This window comes from Oreochromis niloticus, linkage group LG22 (assembly GCF_001858045.2).
Source record: "Oreochromis niloticus isolate F11D_XX linkage group LG22, O_niloticus_UMD_NMBU, whole genome shotgun sequence".
NCBI lineage: Eukaryota > Metazoa > Chordata > Actinopteri > Cichliformes > Cichlidae > Oreochromis > Oreochromis niloticus.
The window spans coordinates 504,151-525,119 of NC_031985.2; the positions used below are offsets into that span (position 1 = coordinate 504,151).

Genomic DNA, 20,969 nt, shown 5'->3' on the forward strand with positions numbered 1-20,969 from the left:
GTGGCATCATTTTATGGCATTTCTGTCTCCACGGCTCTGCGTAAGGCTGAGCTGAAAGCTGCTCTTGTGTCTGGCTTGGTGGAGAAAGGGATAGTGGCCTTGCCAGTGTCTGCCAGCCCGCTTGAGCATGGTGTAGCATCTCAGCCTGTTCCGCAGGTGCCAGCTCAAGCTGTAGGTCCATCGGTGTCTACACCTGTTGCTCAGGGGCTGCCTGAGGACAAACCCATGACATTGCCTCGCTTTGAACCTCTCTCCATTGAATCAAGTGTAGGCTCGAAGCAGGATGCTAAGCTCCGTATACGCCTGGCTCGTCTCCAGTTGGAAAAGGAGGAACGTGAGAGGGAGTTCCAGTTAAGGAAGGAGTTGGAGCTTAGGCGTTTAGACGCAGAGCTTGCCAGAGCCCGGGAGGTTGAACTGAAAAAGGTGGAGGTGGAGGCGGAGACAGCTGTTAAGTTGCGACAGCTGGAACTCCAGCAGGCTTCCCTTCCTCCGACTGCCTCCATTCGCCAGGCAGACACACCGTTTGATGTAGGAAAAAACAGTCGTCTGGTTCCAGTGTTCCGTGACACTGAGGTTGACAGCTACTTCGAATCGTTTGAACGGATAGCCACAGCTTTGCGCTGGCCACGGGATTCGTGGGCAATTTTGCTCCAATGTAAGCTGGCAGGCAAGGCTCAGGAAGTTTGTTCCTCGCTGTCAGCTGAGGACAGCCTGGACTATGATAAGCTGAAAAGTGCTATCCTGCTGGCTTATGAGCTGGTCCCAGAAGCCTATAGGCAGCGTTTCCGGGGGTTGAAAAGGGGACAGGGCCAGTCTTATCTTGATTTTGCCAGGGAAAAAGGTGTTCTTTTCGATCGGTGGTGTGCAGCCTGCAAAGCCACTGACCTGGCTTCGATCCGGGAACTAATGCTCATAGAGGAATTTAAGAACTGCATTGCTGAGCGCATTGCAGTGTATATTAATGAACAAAAGGTTTCCTCACTACAGCAGGCGGCGACATTGGCTGATGAGTTCGCGCTCGTCCACAAAACCAGTGACAGCAGGTATGACAGACGCGATGCCCCAGTGAAGGCTAGCGAGATGCCAGTTGCACAGCACCCGAGGAGTGAGGTACTTGTGTCTCGTCCCAAGGCAGACCGGAAGTGTTTTTTCTGTTTTAAGTCTGGCCATTTGATCGCAGATTGTGAAGCTTATAAACGGAAACAATCAGTCTCACCTTCACGTAAACCAAAAGGGGTCGGGCTGATTAAAACCATGCCTCCTGTCAGTAGGCCCCCCTCCCCTGAGACCCCGGATGAGTGTTTTAAGCCCTTCATTTTTAAGGGGACAGTTTCGCTGTCTGGTAAGCCCGAGGACAAGCGTGAAGTGACCATCCTGCGTGATACCGGTGGCTCACAGTCCCTCATGCTAGCCAGTGTGCTTGAATTTGATGAGAAGTCTGGCTGTGACGCTAGCATCATTGTGAGAGGTGTTGGGATGAGTTTTGTGCCCGCTCCCCTCCATCGTATTTGGGTACAGAGTGAGCTAGCGAGTGGTTTCTTTTCAGTGGGTGTGCGGCCGTCTTTCCCGATTAATGGGGTGGATTTTATAATGGGAAATGATATCGCGGGTGGGAAAGTTTATCCTACCCCTGAGGTGACCAACAATCCTGTTATAGAGCCTGTGCTAGATGCCCTCAGCCAGCAGCACCCAGATGTGTTTCCGGTGAGTGTTCTGACTCGTTCACGTGCCCAGCAACAAGGTGGGGGGGTTGATTTGTCAGATTCAGTGATTGGCTCAATTCTAGAGAAGGATGTGATGCCCCGTACTGATGAGGGAGATAATGGAGCCTTAGAGTCGGCTCAAAGTGTGGTTGAGCCAGCTCCTGAGTCTGGAGCTCCTTTTCTGCTTACCCGCGAAGCACTTGTGAAGGCTCAGAAAGAAGACCCTTCATTAGTTAAGTGTTTTACCACTGTAGCTCAGGATAAGGGTGGTGAGGGGAGCAAGAAGCAGACATTTTTCGTTTGGGAAGGTTTATTGATGCGCAAGTGGACCCCAAGGCCTGGAGAAGACTGGAGTACAGTGCGGCAGATAGTGGTTCCGACAAGTCTGCGGCGGCATGTGCTACAGTTAGCACATGATCATGCATGGTCAGGTCATTTGGGTGTTACTAAAACGTACGACCGTATACTGCAGCATTTCTTTTGGCCGGCAATGAAAGCAGATGTAGTGCAGTTTTGTAACACCTGTCACACTTGCCAGCTTGTGGGTAAACCAAACCAGACGGTGCCCCCCGCCCCTCTACGTCCTATCCCTGCTGTCGGTGAACCATTTGAGCATATCCTGGTAGACTGTGTTGGCCCCTTACCAAAGACGCGGGCCGGGAATCAATTCCTGCTAACCATAATGTGTGTCCACTCGATTCCTCGAGGCAATTCCTCTGCGGAGAATCACAACAGCAAACATTACCAAAGCACTAGTCAAATTCTTTACCACCTTTGGCCTCCCGAAAACTGTGCAGACAGATCAGGGCACCAATTTCATGTCCAGGGATTTCAAACGGACTTTAGAGTCCTTTGGAGTTTCTCATTCAGTGTCTAGTGCTTATCACCCAGAGTCACAAGGTGCACTTGAGCGGTGGCATCAAACTCTCAAGGCAATGTTGAGTAAGTATTGCCACGACACAGGAAAAAGCTGGGATGAGGGGGTCCCTTTTGTATTGTTCGCTATACGTGACGCGAAGCAGGAGTCCTTGGGGTTCAGCCCAGCTACCCTGGTGTTTGGACATGATGTGCGGGGTCCACTAAAGGTGCTGAAGGAGAGTTTTCTCAGCGGTTGTGTGCCTAAAACTAATGTGGGCGAGTTTGTGAAAACTTGCAAGGACAGGTGGCAACAGGCTGCTTTGTTAGCTAAGGAGGCTCTCTGTGTATCCCAGGCAAACATGAAAAGACGATTTGATCAAAAAGCAGTGGAAAGACAGTTTCAGCCTGGGGACAAAGTTCTTGTGTTGTTGCCCGTGCCTAATTCTGCCCTCATGGCTCGTTTCTCAGGCCCCTATGTGATAGTGAAAAAAGTGTCTGACACCAACTATATTCTCAACACCTCAGAACGCAGGAGGAAGACTCGCCTATGCCATGTTAACATGCTGAAACCATACCATGCCAGAGACACCAGCATGACAGAACCATCAGACACCGCTGGGACGGCTGTCCTCAGTTCAGTCCCTGTTACCCTGCTAAGTGTAGAAGTTAAGGGCGATGATGATCTGGGTACCCTTTCTGAGGGACAGCAATGTGGGCGGTTGTCAAATTCTGTTTTTTTAGCTAAGGCCGAGACCCACCTGTCCCATCTTCCTCCGTCCCAGTGTAAGGATGTACTTGGCTTGTTGCGCTCCTATCCGTCTCTCTTTAGTGACGTACCCTCCCGTACCAATGTTTGTGAGCATGACATTGATGTTGGTGACGCAGCCCCAATCAAGCAGCATGCGTACCGCTGCCCCATCGCCAAACGTGAGGTGATGAAAAAGGAAGTTGAGTACTTAGTAGAAAATGGCTTGGCACAACCTAGTTGTAGCCCCTGGAGCTCCCCATGTCTACTGACGCCTAAGTCTGATGGCACACCCCGTTTCTGCACAGATTATCGGAAGGTAAACGCTGTAACAGTCTCTGACTCGTTTCCGCTTCCTCGTATGGAGGACTGCATCGACAGCATAGGCCCTGCCAAATTCATCACCAAACTCGATCTCCTTAAAGGCTACTGGCAGGTGCCTCTCACTTCCAGAGCTTCAGATATTTCTGCATTTGTCACCCCTGACCACTTCATGCAATACACAGTAATGGCCTTTGGCATGAAAAATGCCCCAGCTACCTTTCAGCGTTTGATGCAGTTGGTGTTGGGAGATGTGCCCCAGTGCAATGTGTATCTAGATGATGTAGTGCTATACACAGACACGTGGGCAGATCATATGTCCCTCCTGAGGACAGTGTTTCAGCGGCTAGCCGAGGCCTCGTTGACCCTCAATCTCGCTAAGTGTGAGTTTGGTAAGGCAACAGTCACTTACCTAGGTAAGCAGGTGGGGTTTGGACAGGTCCGCCCGGTGGAGGCGAAGATTACTGCAATCCTGGACTACCCAAGTCCAACCACCAGACGGGAACTAAGGCGGTTCCTAGGTATGACTGGATATTACCGGTGTTTCTGTAAAAACTTTTCTGTGGTCGTGACTCCACTAACCAAACTGTGTAGCCCAAAGGTGCCTTTTGAGTGGTCAGTTGAGTGCCAGCATGCCTTTGAGTTGGCAAAATCCCTCCTGTGCAGCACCCCTGTCTTGGCGGCTCCTAACTTCTCTCGACCCTTTAAGCTAGAGGTCGATGCCAGTGCTACCGGAGCCGGGGCAGTTCTACTGCAGGATGATGAGGACGGTGTGTGCCATCCGGTCTGTTACTTCTCTGCGAAGTTCAAACACCATCAGCTGAACTACTCTACCATAGAGAAGGAAGCCTTAGCTCTGCTTCTAGCTCTGCAGCATTTCGCAGTGTATGTGGGCTCTAGCGCTTCCCCGGTGACCGTGTTCACAGATCACAATCCCCTCGTTTTCCTGAACCGGATGTACAACCACAACCAGCGACTGATGCGCTGGGCACTCCTGGCCCAGGATTATAGATTATAGAGAATTTGACCTGTGTTATTCTTTATTCCAAGAGTCTCTCTAAAATCCACACTGTGTTGGCCTCCAGCACTGGCTGGCCAATCAGAAATCTCAAAGAAAGGCCCTACCAGTAACATGAAGTGGTGAGCTGCATTTATGGCAGCCACAGACTTCCAAATGAACTGGTTGATTCCAGTTCCAACACATAAGGAATACATTCAGTCTTAAGCAGCTGTGTATTTATTCTATTTGTATTTATTCTATTTGTATTTACTCTCTTCAGCTACAAATAACAGCTAGAGATTGTGAAACAAATGCAAGATAAATTGCTGATTCCTTGCACATTACAATATCCACTCATGTACCTGATCCAGTATTATATATATTATGATATATATAATACCCAAATGAAGCCTGAAGGTTTCATTATTTTACCCGTAAAATAGATTAACAATCAAGCAAATAAATAAACACTTTAGTTTCACTTTGGTTCACAGCTTCAGAGGATGTTTTGCTCAAGGAGAATTCTGATTGGCTCTGAAGACGGCAGATGTTCACGCCTCTTGCATTCTCCTTACTTGAGTCATAACTGCCAAACACAAAATACAGTTTCATCGCTACAACCCAGAATGAAAACACTCATTTTTCTCGTTGTCGTGGGAACATACAGCACAGCAGCAGGTAAACAAGCTCAGTCTCTGTATCTTATGGCTCTGATTCTGCGGTGCTTTCAAAGTTTTCATGTTTACTTTCAGAAAACCCTTCGCAGAGCACAGCGACGTAATGGTATAGATCGCTGTGGGTCGTGGTATCCGGTACATACCAGAGATGCGTCTTTGCTCATTAGCACGAGGTCGTTGCTGCTTTTCCTGCTTTCTCTGTGAGATCCACGGAGAGGCGTTAAGTAGCACTGATGTAGTTTGCTCATCTGCAAGATGTCGGGATGACAGTACTGACCTCCGCTCTGTCTCTGTGTTTAGCGACTTCCTGCGACTCTCTGTGTGATGAAGTCTAATGTATCCAAAACGCAGCATGCATTTCTCTCTCTTACAAGTTCAGTGTTTATTGTCATATGCACAGTAAAGAAACATGTTTCCCCGTACAATTCAATTCTCCACAGATGCCAATAAACCCAGTTATAGAAACAGATACGAAAGATGATATAGCTGAATTAACAAAACGGAGGAAAAGCAGTTATCGAGTTTCCACCAGACTCCAAATTACAGCTCTCATCCTAATTACCACCAATAAGCATTAAATAGCAAAACAGCCACCAGGGGAAGTGAATCTGGTCCATGAGCACCAGGGTCGTCACACTACAACAGAAAAGGAATCCCCAGATGTGCTCCAACGTAATTTTTTACATACCTGTGACCATCTGGGCCATCTGCAACCAAAATTAGAAGAAAATGCCTGGAGCAACTTAAAAACAAGCCACGGGTGCCCCTCATAATTAGGTTTTGATTAGGGAACTAGGAGTCAGTGTTGCATTTAAAAGCATTATGCAGGAATAATTTTTTTTTTTTTTCAGTGAAGACTTTCACTACAGTCTATCCTCTGGTTTTGAATTGTCGGCTTGATGATTAATACTTACTACCAGGGTCTAACTTGTTTATGAACATATTTCATCTGACCAAGGTCATCCACAGAGGTGACTGTATAAACTGATCCCCCCCCTTTCCTTGGGCTTTAAGCAGTAGCGGTTTTTGATACGGGCGACACGGGCGGTTGCCCACCGCGGCGGCATCGTGGTGGGGGGCGGCATCACGGGCATCAGCAAAAAAAAAAAAAAAAAATTGCTCGTACTCATACTGCCCCGACATCAGCCAGCGCATATCGAGAATGTCGTAAGCACCGATCGGTTTTCTATCGCCCATTTGCTGGGAGTAAGGGCGCCCTCCGTTTGTGAGGTGCGCCTGCTGCTTGCGGCACAGGGAGGAGAGGGCGGGGTGGCGGGGGATTCTCTGGCTGGCTGGAGCAGCATCTAATAACCAACTCGCAAAATAAAAGAAAATAAAAACAAAACAACAAACACGAAAACACCAGACATTATGATACAGACTTATAATTTTCGAAATTCTATACGCGAAAAGTGAGCGCGAGAGCCCTCGGTGCGCCTGCTCGCTGCTGAAGTCAAAGTAAACTTTATTGTCATCTCCGCTACATACAGTCCAGTATATAGAGAGACGAGACGACGAGGCTCCAGTTACAGCAGTGCAAGTAAACAAACAATAAATGAAAGAAGAGTAAGAAAATAAATATACACTTTAGGACTCGGGGTAAAGGGATCAATAACAATTTAAAATGTATAATTTACAGTTTGATGATTTAAAGTCTCGAACACAACCTGTTGAACGGGGAGGGGCCCGGCTGCTTCCAAATAGAGCGCATTTCATTCATAATGTTGTAAATCCAAGCCCATTATGTATTCATGATTTGAATCCTGGGTTGTGTGAAATCCCAGAAATACACCTTAGACAAAGTGAATCTGTGAACTAAGGTGTAGGTCTGTTAGGTTATGTTGTGGTGATTCTCGGGTTGGGGGCTGGGTGTTCATACTGGAGTGCAAAATTAAAACCAATGGAAGTTGGCAAGAAAAGTTCAAAGCCATCAGGTGCTCAGTTTAGAAAAAAGAGAAAAGAAGAGGAGGAGAAATGAGCAAAAGATACAGGTAAGCAGATGTGTCATTGGATAATGGCAGGTCATCCTGAAACAATCAGAATCAGAATCAGAATACTTTATTACTAAGGAAATTATGTGGGTTACAGTTGCTCCAAAAAGAAATGGTAAAAATAGTAACAGTAACAGACTAAACTCCAAACAATACATTATGTTACAGATTTGAATATTAATTAGTCATTGTCAATTGTTGATTTGTCCTGTTCTCATTGTATGACGAATTATGATGGCTGTTTGTTTGCCATTTGCATACTATGTATTAGGGCTGCACGATTTTGCATAAAATAAGAATCACGATTTTTTTGCTTAGAATTGAGATCACGATTCTCTCACGATTTTCTTTTCCAGTATAAATATTTATTGCACTTATTAACTGCACATCAACTTCGTAACAGTTGAGACTGAACATAAAAACAATAAATGAACATAAAAACAATAAATGTCTCACATTTTGTCGTTGCCGCAAAATGTTGTACTGCTTGTAATTCCGTCTCCACCGTTGCTCGACACTGCGTGTATAGAGCAGGTAGTGCAACATTTGAAAAATAGTTGCGGGACGGCACTGTGTAGCGTTTGTCTAGGGTGTTGATCATTTTCCTAAATCCCTCGTTTCACAGTGTTGATGGGAGCCATATCTTTGGTCAGGTGATAAGTGATAGCCTCCGTAATTTCTTTGTGCCTGCGGGAGTTCGACGGCTATGGGGAAGCGCTGTATAAAGTTTCCGTTATTGATGTTTGGGTGGTTAACCGGGACGGATTTTCTCCTGTCACTTTCTTGGCCTTTACAGCTTCGTCATCTCTCACGTGCTCTCCGTTGTTTTATCCCTGCCAATTTTAGCAACCAGCTGGCTTCTGTATCACGTGGTATAAGGCTCCGCCCTTGTCATTTGTTGCGCAGGAAGAGTGAGCGCTTGTTTTCATGCAGATTATGTCCTGGATCAAAATGCAGTACAATTGTCATCTTTTTTTTTTTTTTTTTTTCAAATCGTTGTCATTTGGAAATGAGATCGCACATAAGTATGAATTGAGATCGCGATTTTCTAACGATTAATTGTGCAGCCCTACAATGCATACTCTCTCTCTCTTCATATGTGTGTATGTTTCTCTGGTGAAATTCAGTATGGTTCTGACAACAGTTTTATGTTAATGTTAATGTACAATCCTTAATATGTTTTATATGTGTGTGTGGAGGGGGGGGAAGGAAGGGTGCATAGCACATTGTGCACAGTGTGATTAAATTGATCACACTGACAGCTTATGGCAGCTGATTCTGGTCTCCTCTCCATACTTATTCTCCTTGATCTGAGTGCAGCCTTTGACACCGTCTCTCACCCCATTCTTCTTAGCAGATTAGCTTCTATTGGTCTCTCTCATACTCCTTTAGCCTGGTTTAAATCATACCTGTCTGACCGCACTCAGTTCATTCAGTTAAAATCCTTCACTTCTCAGCCTTCTCCTCTATCTACTGGGGTGCCCCAGGGATCTGTCCTCGGGCCCCTCCTTTTCATCATTTACCTTCTTCCACTCGGATACATTTTTCGTAAATATAACATTCAGTTCCACTGCTATGCCGATGACACCCAGCTTTACCTCTCTACCAAACCCGATTCTACTCTTCCTCCACCCTCCCTCACCCTCTGCTTAGCTGAACTCAATTCCTGGTTCTCCTCCAACTTCCTTAAACTCAACAGCAATAAATCAGAACTTCTCCTGGTCGGCACTAAACGATTACTATCCAGAATTAACGATTTCTCTCTCACTATCAATAACTCGTTGGTCCCTATCTCTCCCTCTGTGAAAAGCTTGGGTGTCATTCTCGATAGCACATTATCATTTAATTCACATATCAATAATGTCACACGTGCAGCATATTTTCAACTCCGTAACATTAATCGCATCCGCCCTTTCCTCACTCCTCATGCCACTGCCATTCTCGTCCATAATCTTGTCATCTCTCGGATTGATTACTGTAATTCATTATTATTTGGTCTCACACAAAAATCTATTAACAAGCTCCAACGTGTCCAGAACTCTGCTGCCCGTATTATTACTAGGACTTCTTCTACCCACCACATCTCCCCAATCCTGAAGCAGCTACACTGGCTCCCGGTTAAATTTCGCATCCATTTTAAAATAATCCTTTATACATTTAAGGCTATTCATTCGCTCTCTCCACCATACCTTTCTGATTTAGTACAGATGAACCTCCCATCCCGGTGCCTCAGATCTTCATCTTCTCTTTCTCTCTCTGTTCCTTCTGCTCGTCTGATTACAATGGGGGGCAGGGCTTTTAGTTGCTCTGCCCCTCGACTTTGGAATTCCTTACCCCCTGACCTCAGAAATATTAGTTCATTCCCTCTTTTTAAGTCCACTCTCAAAACTCATCTGTTTAAAATTGCTTATGTCTAAACCTCTGTAACTTTTATCTGTTATTCTTATTTCTGTGTATATTTCCAGTTTTTGTGTTTTTATTCATTGTACAGTGTCCTTGGGTCCTTTGAAAGGCGCTATTTTTAAATAAAATGTATTATTATTATTATTATTACTGACCATTACCAACTGGATGGTGAGGGATGGTGTGACTTTTCTCAATGCCACACTTTTGGCAAAGTTGCTGAAACAGGTTGTTCTCAAAATGTCTGCCTTGGTGTGGAACCAGCTCCCAACTTGGATCCAGGCGACAGGTACCTATCTAATCCTACTTTAGTTATGCAGCAATAGGGTTAAGCTGCTGGGTGCTTCCCATGATGCACTGAGTGTTTCTTCTTCACTTATCTCTTTTCACTCTATGTATTTAAACACCTCTCTACATTTATTATCAGTTATTATTAATCTCTGGATCTGTGGATCACTGTGGATGGCCAACTGTCCTTGAGCCTTATCAGTAGAACATCAGTCCAGTGATCATAGGATAATAGAGGTGGAGGGGAAATGAAAGGAAGTCAAACCCAGATTTATGTTTGTTTTAAACTTCATGCCCTTTTTTGTAAAGGCATCTGCTGGTTCATACTGGTACACAGTCTCCACTGGTGGATGTCTTGGGACACTTGCTCTGTAGCTAAATAGAGAGCAATGAGGAGACAACTGACTGACACGTCAGTCGAGTCCCACCAAAAACTGACTTAGAGATCTAAAGTCACCTAAAAAATCTCTCAGATTCATCTGTTGGTGTTAGTGTGGCTGTCCTCTGGATGTGTTCACTTAATTTTAATGATAATCTCTATCAGTTTTAGTTTAATTTTTAGTTTTATTCCACTTGTTTCCCACTGAATTACTGGTTCATTAGTTAGCTAATATAAACTAATGTAAGCAACAACCGACCAACCAACTCAGTATTGTCACGTTCTGTGCTGGCACAAGATAGAGCTAAACATGATCCAAAAATTTTAACTTTAAGAGCTTATTGCTTAAATCCAGCTCCACAGACGGTTACATCTATGTCAGTTTTTAAGAACTCGGTGATGAAAATTAGCCTTTATATGTGCAGTTTTATATCCACTTTAACAACAAAAGAATATGTGTGTTGTCTGAAATGTTTCTCAGGGTGTTTGAATGCATCTTGTTGCATTTTTACCAGCTGAATTGTAATTATTAGTCAGAAATATTTAAGTATAAATTTAACTTGAAGGCAACTTGCTTTTTGTTTGTTTGTTTCAGAGCGACACACTATTACTTACATTGAGACTGCAGCCACTGGTTGGAATGAATCTCCTGAGTTAACTGAAGTCATATTTGTAAATCGTCAGGAGTTCGTGCATTATAAGAGCAGCTTGAAGAAGATGGTACCCAAGACTGAGTGGATTGAGAAAACTGTAGATCCTGAATATTGGGAAAGAGAGAGACAGAGAAACATACACAGTGAGCAAGCGATCAAAGCACATGTCGTCTGGCTAATGGAGCGTTTGAATCAGACTAGTGGTGAGTAAAAAACACTGAAACCTAAAGATCCTCCTGAGAAAAAAGAATCTTCCCAAAGAACTTTTTTGGTGATTTCCTTTCCCTTTTAGAGCTAAATGAGGCCACTCAAACACATGAGATATCAATGGAAAGCCCAGGATGTCCTCTATTAAGAGCATCAGGACTTAGTGGGGCAGCTCAAATAAGTAAAAAAAATATAGATCAAAAACAAATGTCCATTGGAGAGGACATAAATGGACAGGCTGATTCTCAGGAAGATATAATGTTAGGTAGTGCTGATATGTGTGTGTATATGTGTGTGTACACAATCCACACTTCCTGATTTTTTTGTTTTTGCATATTCTCCACACTTACATGTTTCATATCATCAAACAAATTTCAATTCGCTGATTGTAGCACAAGTGCAAATGAAACCAACAGGCAGGATCAATATGCAAGCTGACCAACAAATCCAAATTGGATTACTGGGAACCAGTGTTCTTGATTCCCATCCCTACATGACAGCAAGGACTGGAATCAATCATTTGTTTGTTGCTCAGTCACATTGGAGGAGTTTTGAGCACAAATGACCTCTTTAAGCATCTCAATCAGATTTAAGTCCAAACTTTGATTAGACCACTCTAAAACCTTCCTTTAGTTATTTTTTTTTGCTTTGTTTTAGCCATTCAGAGGTAGACTTACTGGTATGTTTTAGATCATTGTCCACCTGTGTAACCCAAGTGTGCTTTCAGGGCATGTTCTATGTTCTATGATTGATGGGTTTGTTGTGAATTTTCACTGGTGCAGCAATAGCATGAATTTGAAAATTCAGCTAAATTTTGATATTATAATGTTAACACAAAGGTGATGACAGTTAAGGGTCTCTGTGGCAGAGTTAAGTACAGACATTCAGTACTTAAGTAGAAGTACAGATACAAGTGTTAAAAGTACTCCAGTAAAAGTAAAAACGTACAGACTGTGAAATGTACTTAAAGTAAGAAAGTAAAAAAGCAGGTCTTTGGAGAACATTTCTATTTTTGTGCAAAGCTACCTGAACATTGTGTTATATTAATGTAATAATAAAATAATATTAAGAAATGAGAAACAAACTTTAGTTTAAATTTTAATTCTAATAAATGCACTTAGCTTGAATGAGTCAAGTAAAAAATGAGCAGAGAAAAAGAAGAAAAATTTAAAAATATCTCTTTTCTGTTCTTACATTGTAGAGGATGACTTTGCCTCCAAGCAGGAAAAAGAGTAGAGACTGGGTTAAAATGGGATTTAGCAGGTGGCAAAACCCTAAAATTGGTTGTTGTGGCTGTAGGAATGCAGCTAAGATAACGATGGGAAAGAAGAAGGTTTGCTGCTGGGTTCCTTTGACCCAGACCACAGTGAATAGTCTTTATACACAGTTAATTAAAGCAAGCCCTAAAAAGTTAATTCTGTTCATCTGGAAGAAATGTTTCTTCCACGGAAAACACTGAAATAATTTCATTACCTGTCTGATTGAGTATGCATCAAAACAATTAAAGCAAGCGTTAGAGTGTCCAATTGCCAAGAACATGCTCTCTGAGGTGTTTTGAGTGTCTTGTGGACTAAATAGCAGCTCCAGAAACACTGATTTGATGTGCTGACTTCATAAAAAGGATGTGTTTTGTTGTGTGTCATTGATTATTCCCTACATGGGGTAGCTCAGTGCTTTTTTGTCTATATTAAAAACACTGAGGCTCTCTTAACATTGAATAAAAAGGACTGATTCTTTACAACAGTTTGAGGTTTGCTGTCTGCTGAACAGCATCTAAAGATATAATATCTCTCATTTACTACAGTTCTTTATCTTTCAGGTGTTCACATTTTGCAGTGGATGTACGGCTGTGAGTGGAACGAAGACACAGAAGAGGTGACTGGATTTGAGATACTTGGTTATGATGGGAGAGATTATGTTGCATTTGACCTGAAGACAGAGACATATATTGCTTCAGCACCTCAGGCTGTTATAACCAAACATAATTGGGACAGAGACAAAACTCGCATATCATACAAGAAGTACTTCCTCACACAGGAGTGTGTTGACAAACTGAAGAACTTTGTGAACTCTGGGAGGAAATCTCTGATGAAAACAGGTAAAATCACCAGATTTAGAGCAATGGACACAATATTCATATGACTCAATTTCTGTGTCCATAATAATTAAAAAAAAACAAAAAACAGTTTTCTAATTTTTCTCATCACCTCTCTTCACTCACATATTTACCACTGTTTTGTTTTTTACATTCATGGCTTTTTGTTTGTTGTTTTTCTACTAACTTCATCTTAGTCCTTGCTATTAAGATTCTTAGTTTCATTTTATGCTTTTATTGTCAGTTTCCATCTCTTCCTTATTACTCTGCATTTATATTACCCTCGTGATACACTGGTGACCTGTCCACCTCTTACACATTGACAGCTAGGATCGGCTCCAGAGTTGCAGAGCAGCTTATGTTGGATAAACTGGTCCTGGGTCTTTGACCCAGAAGGTCTTTCAAATTCTGTTTATTATTAAATGTCTTCAGTTTGATTCTTATTCTGCTTTTTTTAAAGTTTTCATCTTTGTGTGTTTCCTTCATGTTTTCTAGCCTGAGTTTAGTTCCAGTTGTGTTTATTGTTTATCGTCCAATACTGAGTTTCTGTGAACTCTTTATTCCTTACTAATTTTTGGTGTCCTCGTTGTATTCTTAGTACTCTTTCTTTTTTTGTTCTTCTTAGGCTTTTATCAGCCTAAATAAACAGCTTGTCTGAACATTACACTTTTTAGCATGAACTTTGTGGACACACTTGGCTTCTCTTGGACTGGAGGCCTATCTATTGATCATATCTAGGGTGTTCCTTGTCTTTTCCCCTATGACAACAGAAACAGTAATATTAAAGTACAGTTAATAAGACATAACAAACTAAAAACCTCTTTACTCTTTAGTTCCTCCCTCAGTGTCTCTCCTCCAGAAGTCTCCCTCCTCTCCCATCAGCTGCCACGCTACAGGATTTTTTCCTAACGTGGCTGAGATGTTCTGGAGGAAAGATGGAGAGGAGCTTCATGAGGATGTGCACAAAGGAGAGATCCTCCCCAACAATGATGAGACCTTCCAGATGAGTGTTGATCTGAAACTTTCATCAGTCAAACCTGAAGACTGGGAGAGGTACGACTGTGTGTTTCAGTTCGGTGGTGTCAACAAGGAGATCGTCACCAAACTGGACAAAACAAAAATCAAGACCAATACAGGTAAGACTGAATTCAGAGGGAGATTATTAATCTTTAAAAAATATATTTATCTTTCTTCTGGCCTGTTTTGTTATTCCATGTACATTGTAACCTGTCATCACCACAGTGGTTCAGTAAATGGTCACAAAAACTAATCAGCCATTTAATTACAATCTGATTTAAATAAATAATTTCAGAGTTAATGGGACAAAATGTCAAGATCCAAAAATATATACACAGCTTTATTTTTTAATTCTCACTATGCATTTTGGGAAAATGTTATTTTTATTTTTTACATTTGTGTATTTTAGTATTTTCACAGTATGTTTCTCATCAAGTTCACAAGAGATCCTAAACTGTGCACAGGTTAGATCTGATGCTGATATTTTACATAAAGGATCAACTTTCCATGATGTTTATTTATAACTTGTCTTCTCACAGCATGTAAAAACACAAATATATGCAGTATTGTAACACAGTTTTCACTGGGTCAGTCATTATGATGTAACTGCTGAGAATCAAACAGTAACTGTGATTAAAACAGTTATTCTGACTAAACTCATCCTAAAACTCATTATTCACTGATCTACACTGAGAATATATCAGGTTGTTTAAGTCCTGCAATACTTTTAAAATAATCAAAGGACTAATGTCATGTAAATGTAATGAACACAGTCTGATTACTCACTGGTCAGAGAAATATTGTAAATATTGTGGTTTCAGGTCCTTCAGGGTTTCATGTTGGTAGTGTTATCGGAGGTGTTATCGGTGGTGTTATCGGAGGTCTTGTGGTTCTTCTCCTGGCCGTCTGTATCGGAATCTATTTCAAGTTACGAGGAAATGGTAATGAGCAAAATATATTTTTATGCTTTATGAATGATATTCATGTGAAATATTTACTTTTTTTGGTGTTAATATTCTAATAAATTAATATAATTCATGCCCTGTTCCTATGATATAAAAAATCATAAATTGGGAATATTTAATAATTTAGATAGCACTTACTAATTAAATTATGTAAGATATTTATTGTCTGATTCATTTCTAAATAAATAACTGTGATAATGTCTGTTTTCAGGGTTTAATCGTGCAAACAGTAAGTATTTTTAAAATGTGTTTAAAGATATTTGGGTGTGATTTGTGTGCTGAATGTAAAAAGATTCGTAAAGTCACTGACGTCAGCTTGACAGAAATAACTAATGTTGTTATTCATCTGAAAATATAATTGTTCTTTTTAAGCTTCTGATACTGTGACTTGAAGATTCAGACTCAAAAGTAATTAAATCCTAATGTAAGTACAGCACACCAAACTACACTATTTAATATCATCTCTAAAAACTTTTAAATATTATTTATTATTATGTAAATGTCTATAAATGTAAAATAAATGTTCCAAATCCAAAAAGTATGAAGTAAAAAATGAATGACTGCATTAAACAGACTCAATATTTCTGTTCTGACAGGGGAGCAGTAAAGAGTAGACAACCATCTCTGAACTGAGGAAGGACCGAAGGGCACAGCTGTGATTGCAGCCCCGACTCTCTGTGAATGGTGCTCAGGACTACTGAGCAAAGGTCATGACTTAATCGCAATCATAAAACTGACCTCGTGGCCCATTGCTAGTCAGTGGTGCTAATTCCAGTCATTATGCAAATGTTCTGTTTATAAGGTTATAAGTTTACAAGTCACTTGAATGAGCGACGAAACGTTTCTCCCACTGAAAACGCTCCGTCCAGATGAACAGAATCAGTGATTTTGTGTTTTTCACTCAGAAATTGCAACAATCACAGATGTAGATCCTAAATTATTTAAACACAAGGACATTTTTGGGACATTTGTCTATGATGAGAAGTTGGTTTCTTTTACCTTTTTATGCTTCTTTTGTCATTTTGTTTTGGATCTGTTATAATTTATATACTTTATAATGTTATCTTTTATAAGAAAAGTTTATTTTCAAGAACGTTCTCCTTCAAATTAATTTATTTCACACATTTTGTTAAGCTCTGTGATTACAGACATCATAGAGCTGGGATTATTAATGAAATCCTTGCACAATGTATGATATTCAGAACTTGTACAGATTTTATATATAAAATCATTCGTAGAACAGTAAACAGTGGAGGGATTCTATGTTTTATTTATTTATTTAATTATTATTATTTAATAATTTTATCAGGCAACTGAGGACACGTTTAAACTGAATCCTACTGACTGAGATTCTTCTAGACCACAGTGGTATAATTTTTTGTCATATCTCACAGTTTTTCCCTTTAAAAAACATCATTACATTTTTTTAATGATTTTGTCACATCATTATTTTCTGCATCTACTTTGGTTAGTCCTTTAAAAACTATAAAGTTTTCGGGGTCTCTGGGAATTCCAGTCAAAAGCATCCAATTCCACTTGTGCAATTTTAATAAATGAAACCATTCATTCACTTAATATTTGCCATGAGTCCTACATGAAAGTGATACATCAGAGGAGGGTGAGAACTCAGACATTTTAAAGAGCAAAACTCTTGGATGCCGTCGTTCATACTAGAAGTTCGGTGGAGACGTCACTGGATCTACTTGAGACAGCTGCTCTGTGTGCTGGATGTTTCACATGAAGAGCAGATGCTGCAACAACGCAGGTTGTAATCCAAGAAACATTGATCCTCCTGGAAGTGAGAAAACTCCACCAGCTGATGTGACTTTCCAAGGATTTGCTTAAAGGTCTTCTCAAAAGAGATGTTAACTTTACATGACCGTGCCCTGAGGAAAGCATGAATCAAGCTGTATGCTATAACTGCCTGTAGTGTGCGTTTAGCCGCAGCTGTTCTTAGTTGTTTCTGCTCCAAACACAATCATGTAGCTTTAGCATTGCCAGCAGATTGTTTTCAGGTTTGTTCCTGGTGGGAGCTGGTCTGCAGTGTACTGAAAAGTCAAACTACTGTTATTTTGATGAGCTTTTATTTAAGTATGGATAATATAACTCCAATTTTAAATGTGAGCACAAAAAGATGTTGGTGCAAGTTATGGAGACTTTACTAGGCTGAGAAACCCAAATAAACATTTCAGAGAGAGCAACACCGTACAAGTGGCCAAATCAACAATTTGGTGCATTATTAAAAAGAATGAACGCACTGACCAGCTCGGCAACAACAAAAGGCCTGAAAGACCACAGAAGACAACTAAAGTGAATGATGGCAGAATTATTTACATGGTTACAAGAAATAACTTAAAACATTCTGTACAATTTATACAAAACCTTGTTGATCTTTTATCCAGAAAGTCTTTGACCCAATTAAACAATCTACCCTTTACACCCATTTTTTAAAGTTTAATAAATAATCATTCTTTCAGACCACATCATAGGTTTTTGTTCTGTATCCAAAAACACTGCTCTCTATTTCTTTATTCATCGGTGCTTTCCTTTTCACCTCTCATCAAAGAGTCTTTTTCAGTTTAAAAACAAGAGGCAGCGCATTCACAGTCCAGAGAGTTTCTCTACAGGGAGCTCTGCTAGCAGATGGAGGCAGTTTAATGTTTTTAGTCTTCGCTGACTAAAACTAGTTTGTCTTGTGGCAGCCACCGTACTAGCATTATGCATTTGGATTGGGGGGGGGGGTAAGAAAACACTTAAAGAGAAAGCTTACTTTTATGTTCAGCAGTACTACAATCCCATTGCTAGATGGCAACATCTAACAAACCAAACCCAGCAGCACATTGTGGAGAAAGCTAGTCCTGCAGCAGAGCTTAATGATAGTCTTTGATGCTTAGACAGGTTTATGTGCAGAATGAGTGGATTATTTATGAACAGTGGGATTATAACTTGAAGTGAGTTCATATGAGAGGCAGCAAGTTATGAGAAAGAGTCTGAGGGCAGAGGTCAGATGAGGACAAGAGAATCAGAAATAACAGAAAGTCTTAAAATCCAACATTATATTTTAATTTTTATATGTAAGTACATAATATTCAGTCTGTAGCCCTTCGATTTAGACAATAATACTTAAATATTGCCTCTTTATTTGTTTTTATACATAAAAAAAATTAAACATTTCTGATTTTAGGAATTGATCGCTTCATTATTTTATCATTGCAGCAACGTTGCAGAAAGAGAAGGACACACAGCTATTCCAGCTGATTTGGCTGGAATAGGTTTCCAGATGAACGTGTGGCGGATGAATAATTGCATCTGGATTACTTGGGGAAGTTATTTGTATATGAGTGTAAACATGCGCATAATTTAAATTACTTTTAAAATAGCATTAGTAAGAATGTGATTAAGTATAAATAACTTAAGAAAATGTGTGATAACAGCTGTGACACAAATAGATAGTGTGTCACAGCTGTAACAAATACCTAGACGGAGGCCCACAGACTACACACCACTAGCTCTTTGTTTCTGAGGTCATTCTGCCTGATAAGTTTCACTTTCCAAAGACAACCTTGGTTCCCTTTTTTGCCTGGTTACTGTTAAGATGCAGCCAGCTTTGAATTCCTATTGGTCAGAGAGGAGCTTCTGCGCATGCGGCAGTTTTATTTTGACTGTGGCGGAGTCTAAACAACAAACAGACATTTTTTTCCATCTTTGTTACAGTCAGGTGTATTACCACCACCCACTGAATTCTGCTGCTGACGCACATCTCAAAAATCCAAATCTTATTAATGAGAACGAGAGAGAGATAAATAGAAATGATTTTTAAATTGGATATTGTGGCAAATCCTACTCAAAAACAAACAAAAAATGTCAGATGAGCACAAGAGAAACAGAACTAGTAAAAAGTCTTAAAATCCACAAACATACAACTTTGTTTTTATATTCCAATTGTATAATATTATGTCTGTAACCCTTGAATTCAGACAATAATACTTAAATATTGTGGTTTTATGTGTTTTTATACATACACAGTTCTACATTGCCAAAGTTTTTCTGATGTTAATCATTATTAGCTTCATTTCTTTATCATTGCAGCAATGTTGCAAAACCAGGAAGACAAAAAGCCTTGACGACCTGGCGCTTAAATTAGATAACAGCCTCTTTGTTTGTGTGCCAACGCTTGCAAATCAAACCAGATCCAGCTTCATAAACAGAAAAACGAAACCTAACAGAGTCATCACGTGGTTTCTCACAAAGCGGCACAGATGGAGTGCTGTTTGAGTCCAGAGGCGGCGCTCTAACACCGTGAATAATCAGAAGATTTGCTGAGGCTTATGTCATTTCTTTGTTGTTTGCAAGTCACAGCCCAAAAGAGCATCAGCTGGGTGTGTCACAGTGACAACACACAGCAGCATGTATCTCTGTGAGGGTGATGCTGTGTGAATCTAAGTTTAGGAGGGTCACAAAGAAACACAAACTCAAGCTTCAGAAGGGTGTTGTGTTTTTATAACCTCTCAAAATAAAAACAGGAAATGCATCTGAGCTCTGTCTGATTTTAGGTGGATTCCTTTGTTCTGGTGTGAAAACAATATACTTCTTCACACTTTAAAGAATGACAGAAGTTGTAAGTTTACATATGCAGGCAAATTAAAAGATAAAGAGGCAAATCTCAAATTTAAAAGATGTGATGTTGCTGGAAGCTAAATGAGATCACTCACTTTGTTCATTTGTTCTTTGACATTTCACGTTCTCTGAATTCATCTTAAAAACCTGCTCATTTTCTCTACATAATTAAAGCTCTAACTCATCATCGACACGTTATAACACTGAAAACAACCTCTGTAATCTGGTTAAACTGGTTACTTTGCTGCTTTTCTGAGATAAAATATGAGAATCTCTGAATATTGAGCACCTTTACTCTGCTCTGACTGCTTTCTCCTCACATTGCAGCATTTAGTGTCTAACCTTACCCGAGTTATTAAGTGTGTACGTTTTTCATCACTGCATGTTTTTCTCTGGTCTGTCTATCCCAATATTTTAGAAATAAAATCTTTTCTTTTTTGCTTTGGTTTTTATATTTGACAGCTTTATTGACTTTTCTGGAATTTAAATCATATTATAAGCTCATGAAATACAACAGTTACAAGCACATGACACCTGCACCTGAAACCTCTATGTTCTAGTTAAAGAGTCAGCAGTATCTGATCTTGACCTCTTCTCATGTTTTCAGTGTGCAGGCTTTCATGTCACAAACTCTCAGGTTACACAAAGGTGGATGACCCCGGTGGTTTGCCAAGCTTTAAACTGCTGAACTGTATTTGATGGACCTCAACCAGATAACACAGTCTAAAATCTATACTGCAGTATTTATACTATGAATACTGCTTACAAATCAATAATCTCTCAAACTTCAATTATGATAAATATAAATCTTTTACTTCCGTTGGTGGTTCGTGACTTTTATTTAAGTGTGATTTTGACTGCAAGACTTTTACCTGTAAAAACCTGTTTTTACTTTGGTATATTGTTGGATGCTTGTTTGTGGAACAATTCTTTTACACGTCTTTCACTTTGACTTGACCCCATAGTCCAAAAACGTGCATTTTAGGTTAACTGGTGATTAAATCAAGCATAGGTGGTGATGTGAGAGTGTATGGTTTGCTCTTTCTCTCT

At 40.6% G+C, this 20,969-nt stretch overlaps 3 protein-coding genes across 6 annotated transcripts in view; all 3 read left to right on the top strand.

The window, feature by feature from the left end:
• Positions 1 to 18,244, top strand: part of LOC100697852 (H-2 class I histocompatibility antigen, Q9 alpha chain) — a 102,388-nt gene extending 84,144 nt beyond the window's left edge. The window contains exons 1-8 of one of the 3 annotated variants that reach the window (XM_019355574.2): positions 5,108 to 5,305; positions 10,961 to 11,221; positions 13,045 to 13,323; positions 14,154 to 14,456; positions 15,159 to 15,278; positions 15,514 to 15,531; positions 15,675 to 15,726; positions 15,899 to 18,235. In XM_019355574.2, coding sequence (XP_019211119.1) covers positions 5,131 to 5,305; positions 10,961 to 11,221; positions 13,045 to 13,323; positions 14,154 to 14,456; positions 15,159 to 15,278; positions 15,514 to 15,531; positions 15,675 to 15,694 — 1,176 coding nt within the window. In that variant the 5' untranslated portion in view covers positions 5,108 to 5,130 and the 3' untranslated portion in view covers positions 15,695 to 15,726; positions 15,899 to 18,235. Of the gene's footprint in view, positions 1 to 5,107; positions 5,306 to 10,960; positions 11,222 to 13,044; positions 13,324 to 14,153; positions 14,457 to 15,158; positions 15,279 to 15,513; positions 15,532 to 15,674; positions 15,727 to 15,898 lie in introns of those variants that run through there. The other 2 variants (XM_019355575.2, XM_025902603.1) reach the window with 2 other exon arrangements.
• The window catches only part of LOC106096465 (class I histocompatibility antigen, F10 alpha chain), a 95,218-nt gene that overhangs the window by 65,119 nt on the left and 9,130 nt on the right, over positions 1 to 20,969 (top strand). The gene's annotated exons all lie outside the window — the stretch shown is intronic.
• LOC100702595 (class I histocompatibility antigen, F10 alpha chain) overlaps positions 1 to 20,969 on the top strand; it is a 99,416-nt gene that overhangs the window by 52,537 nt on the left and 25,910 nt on the right.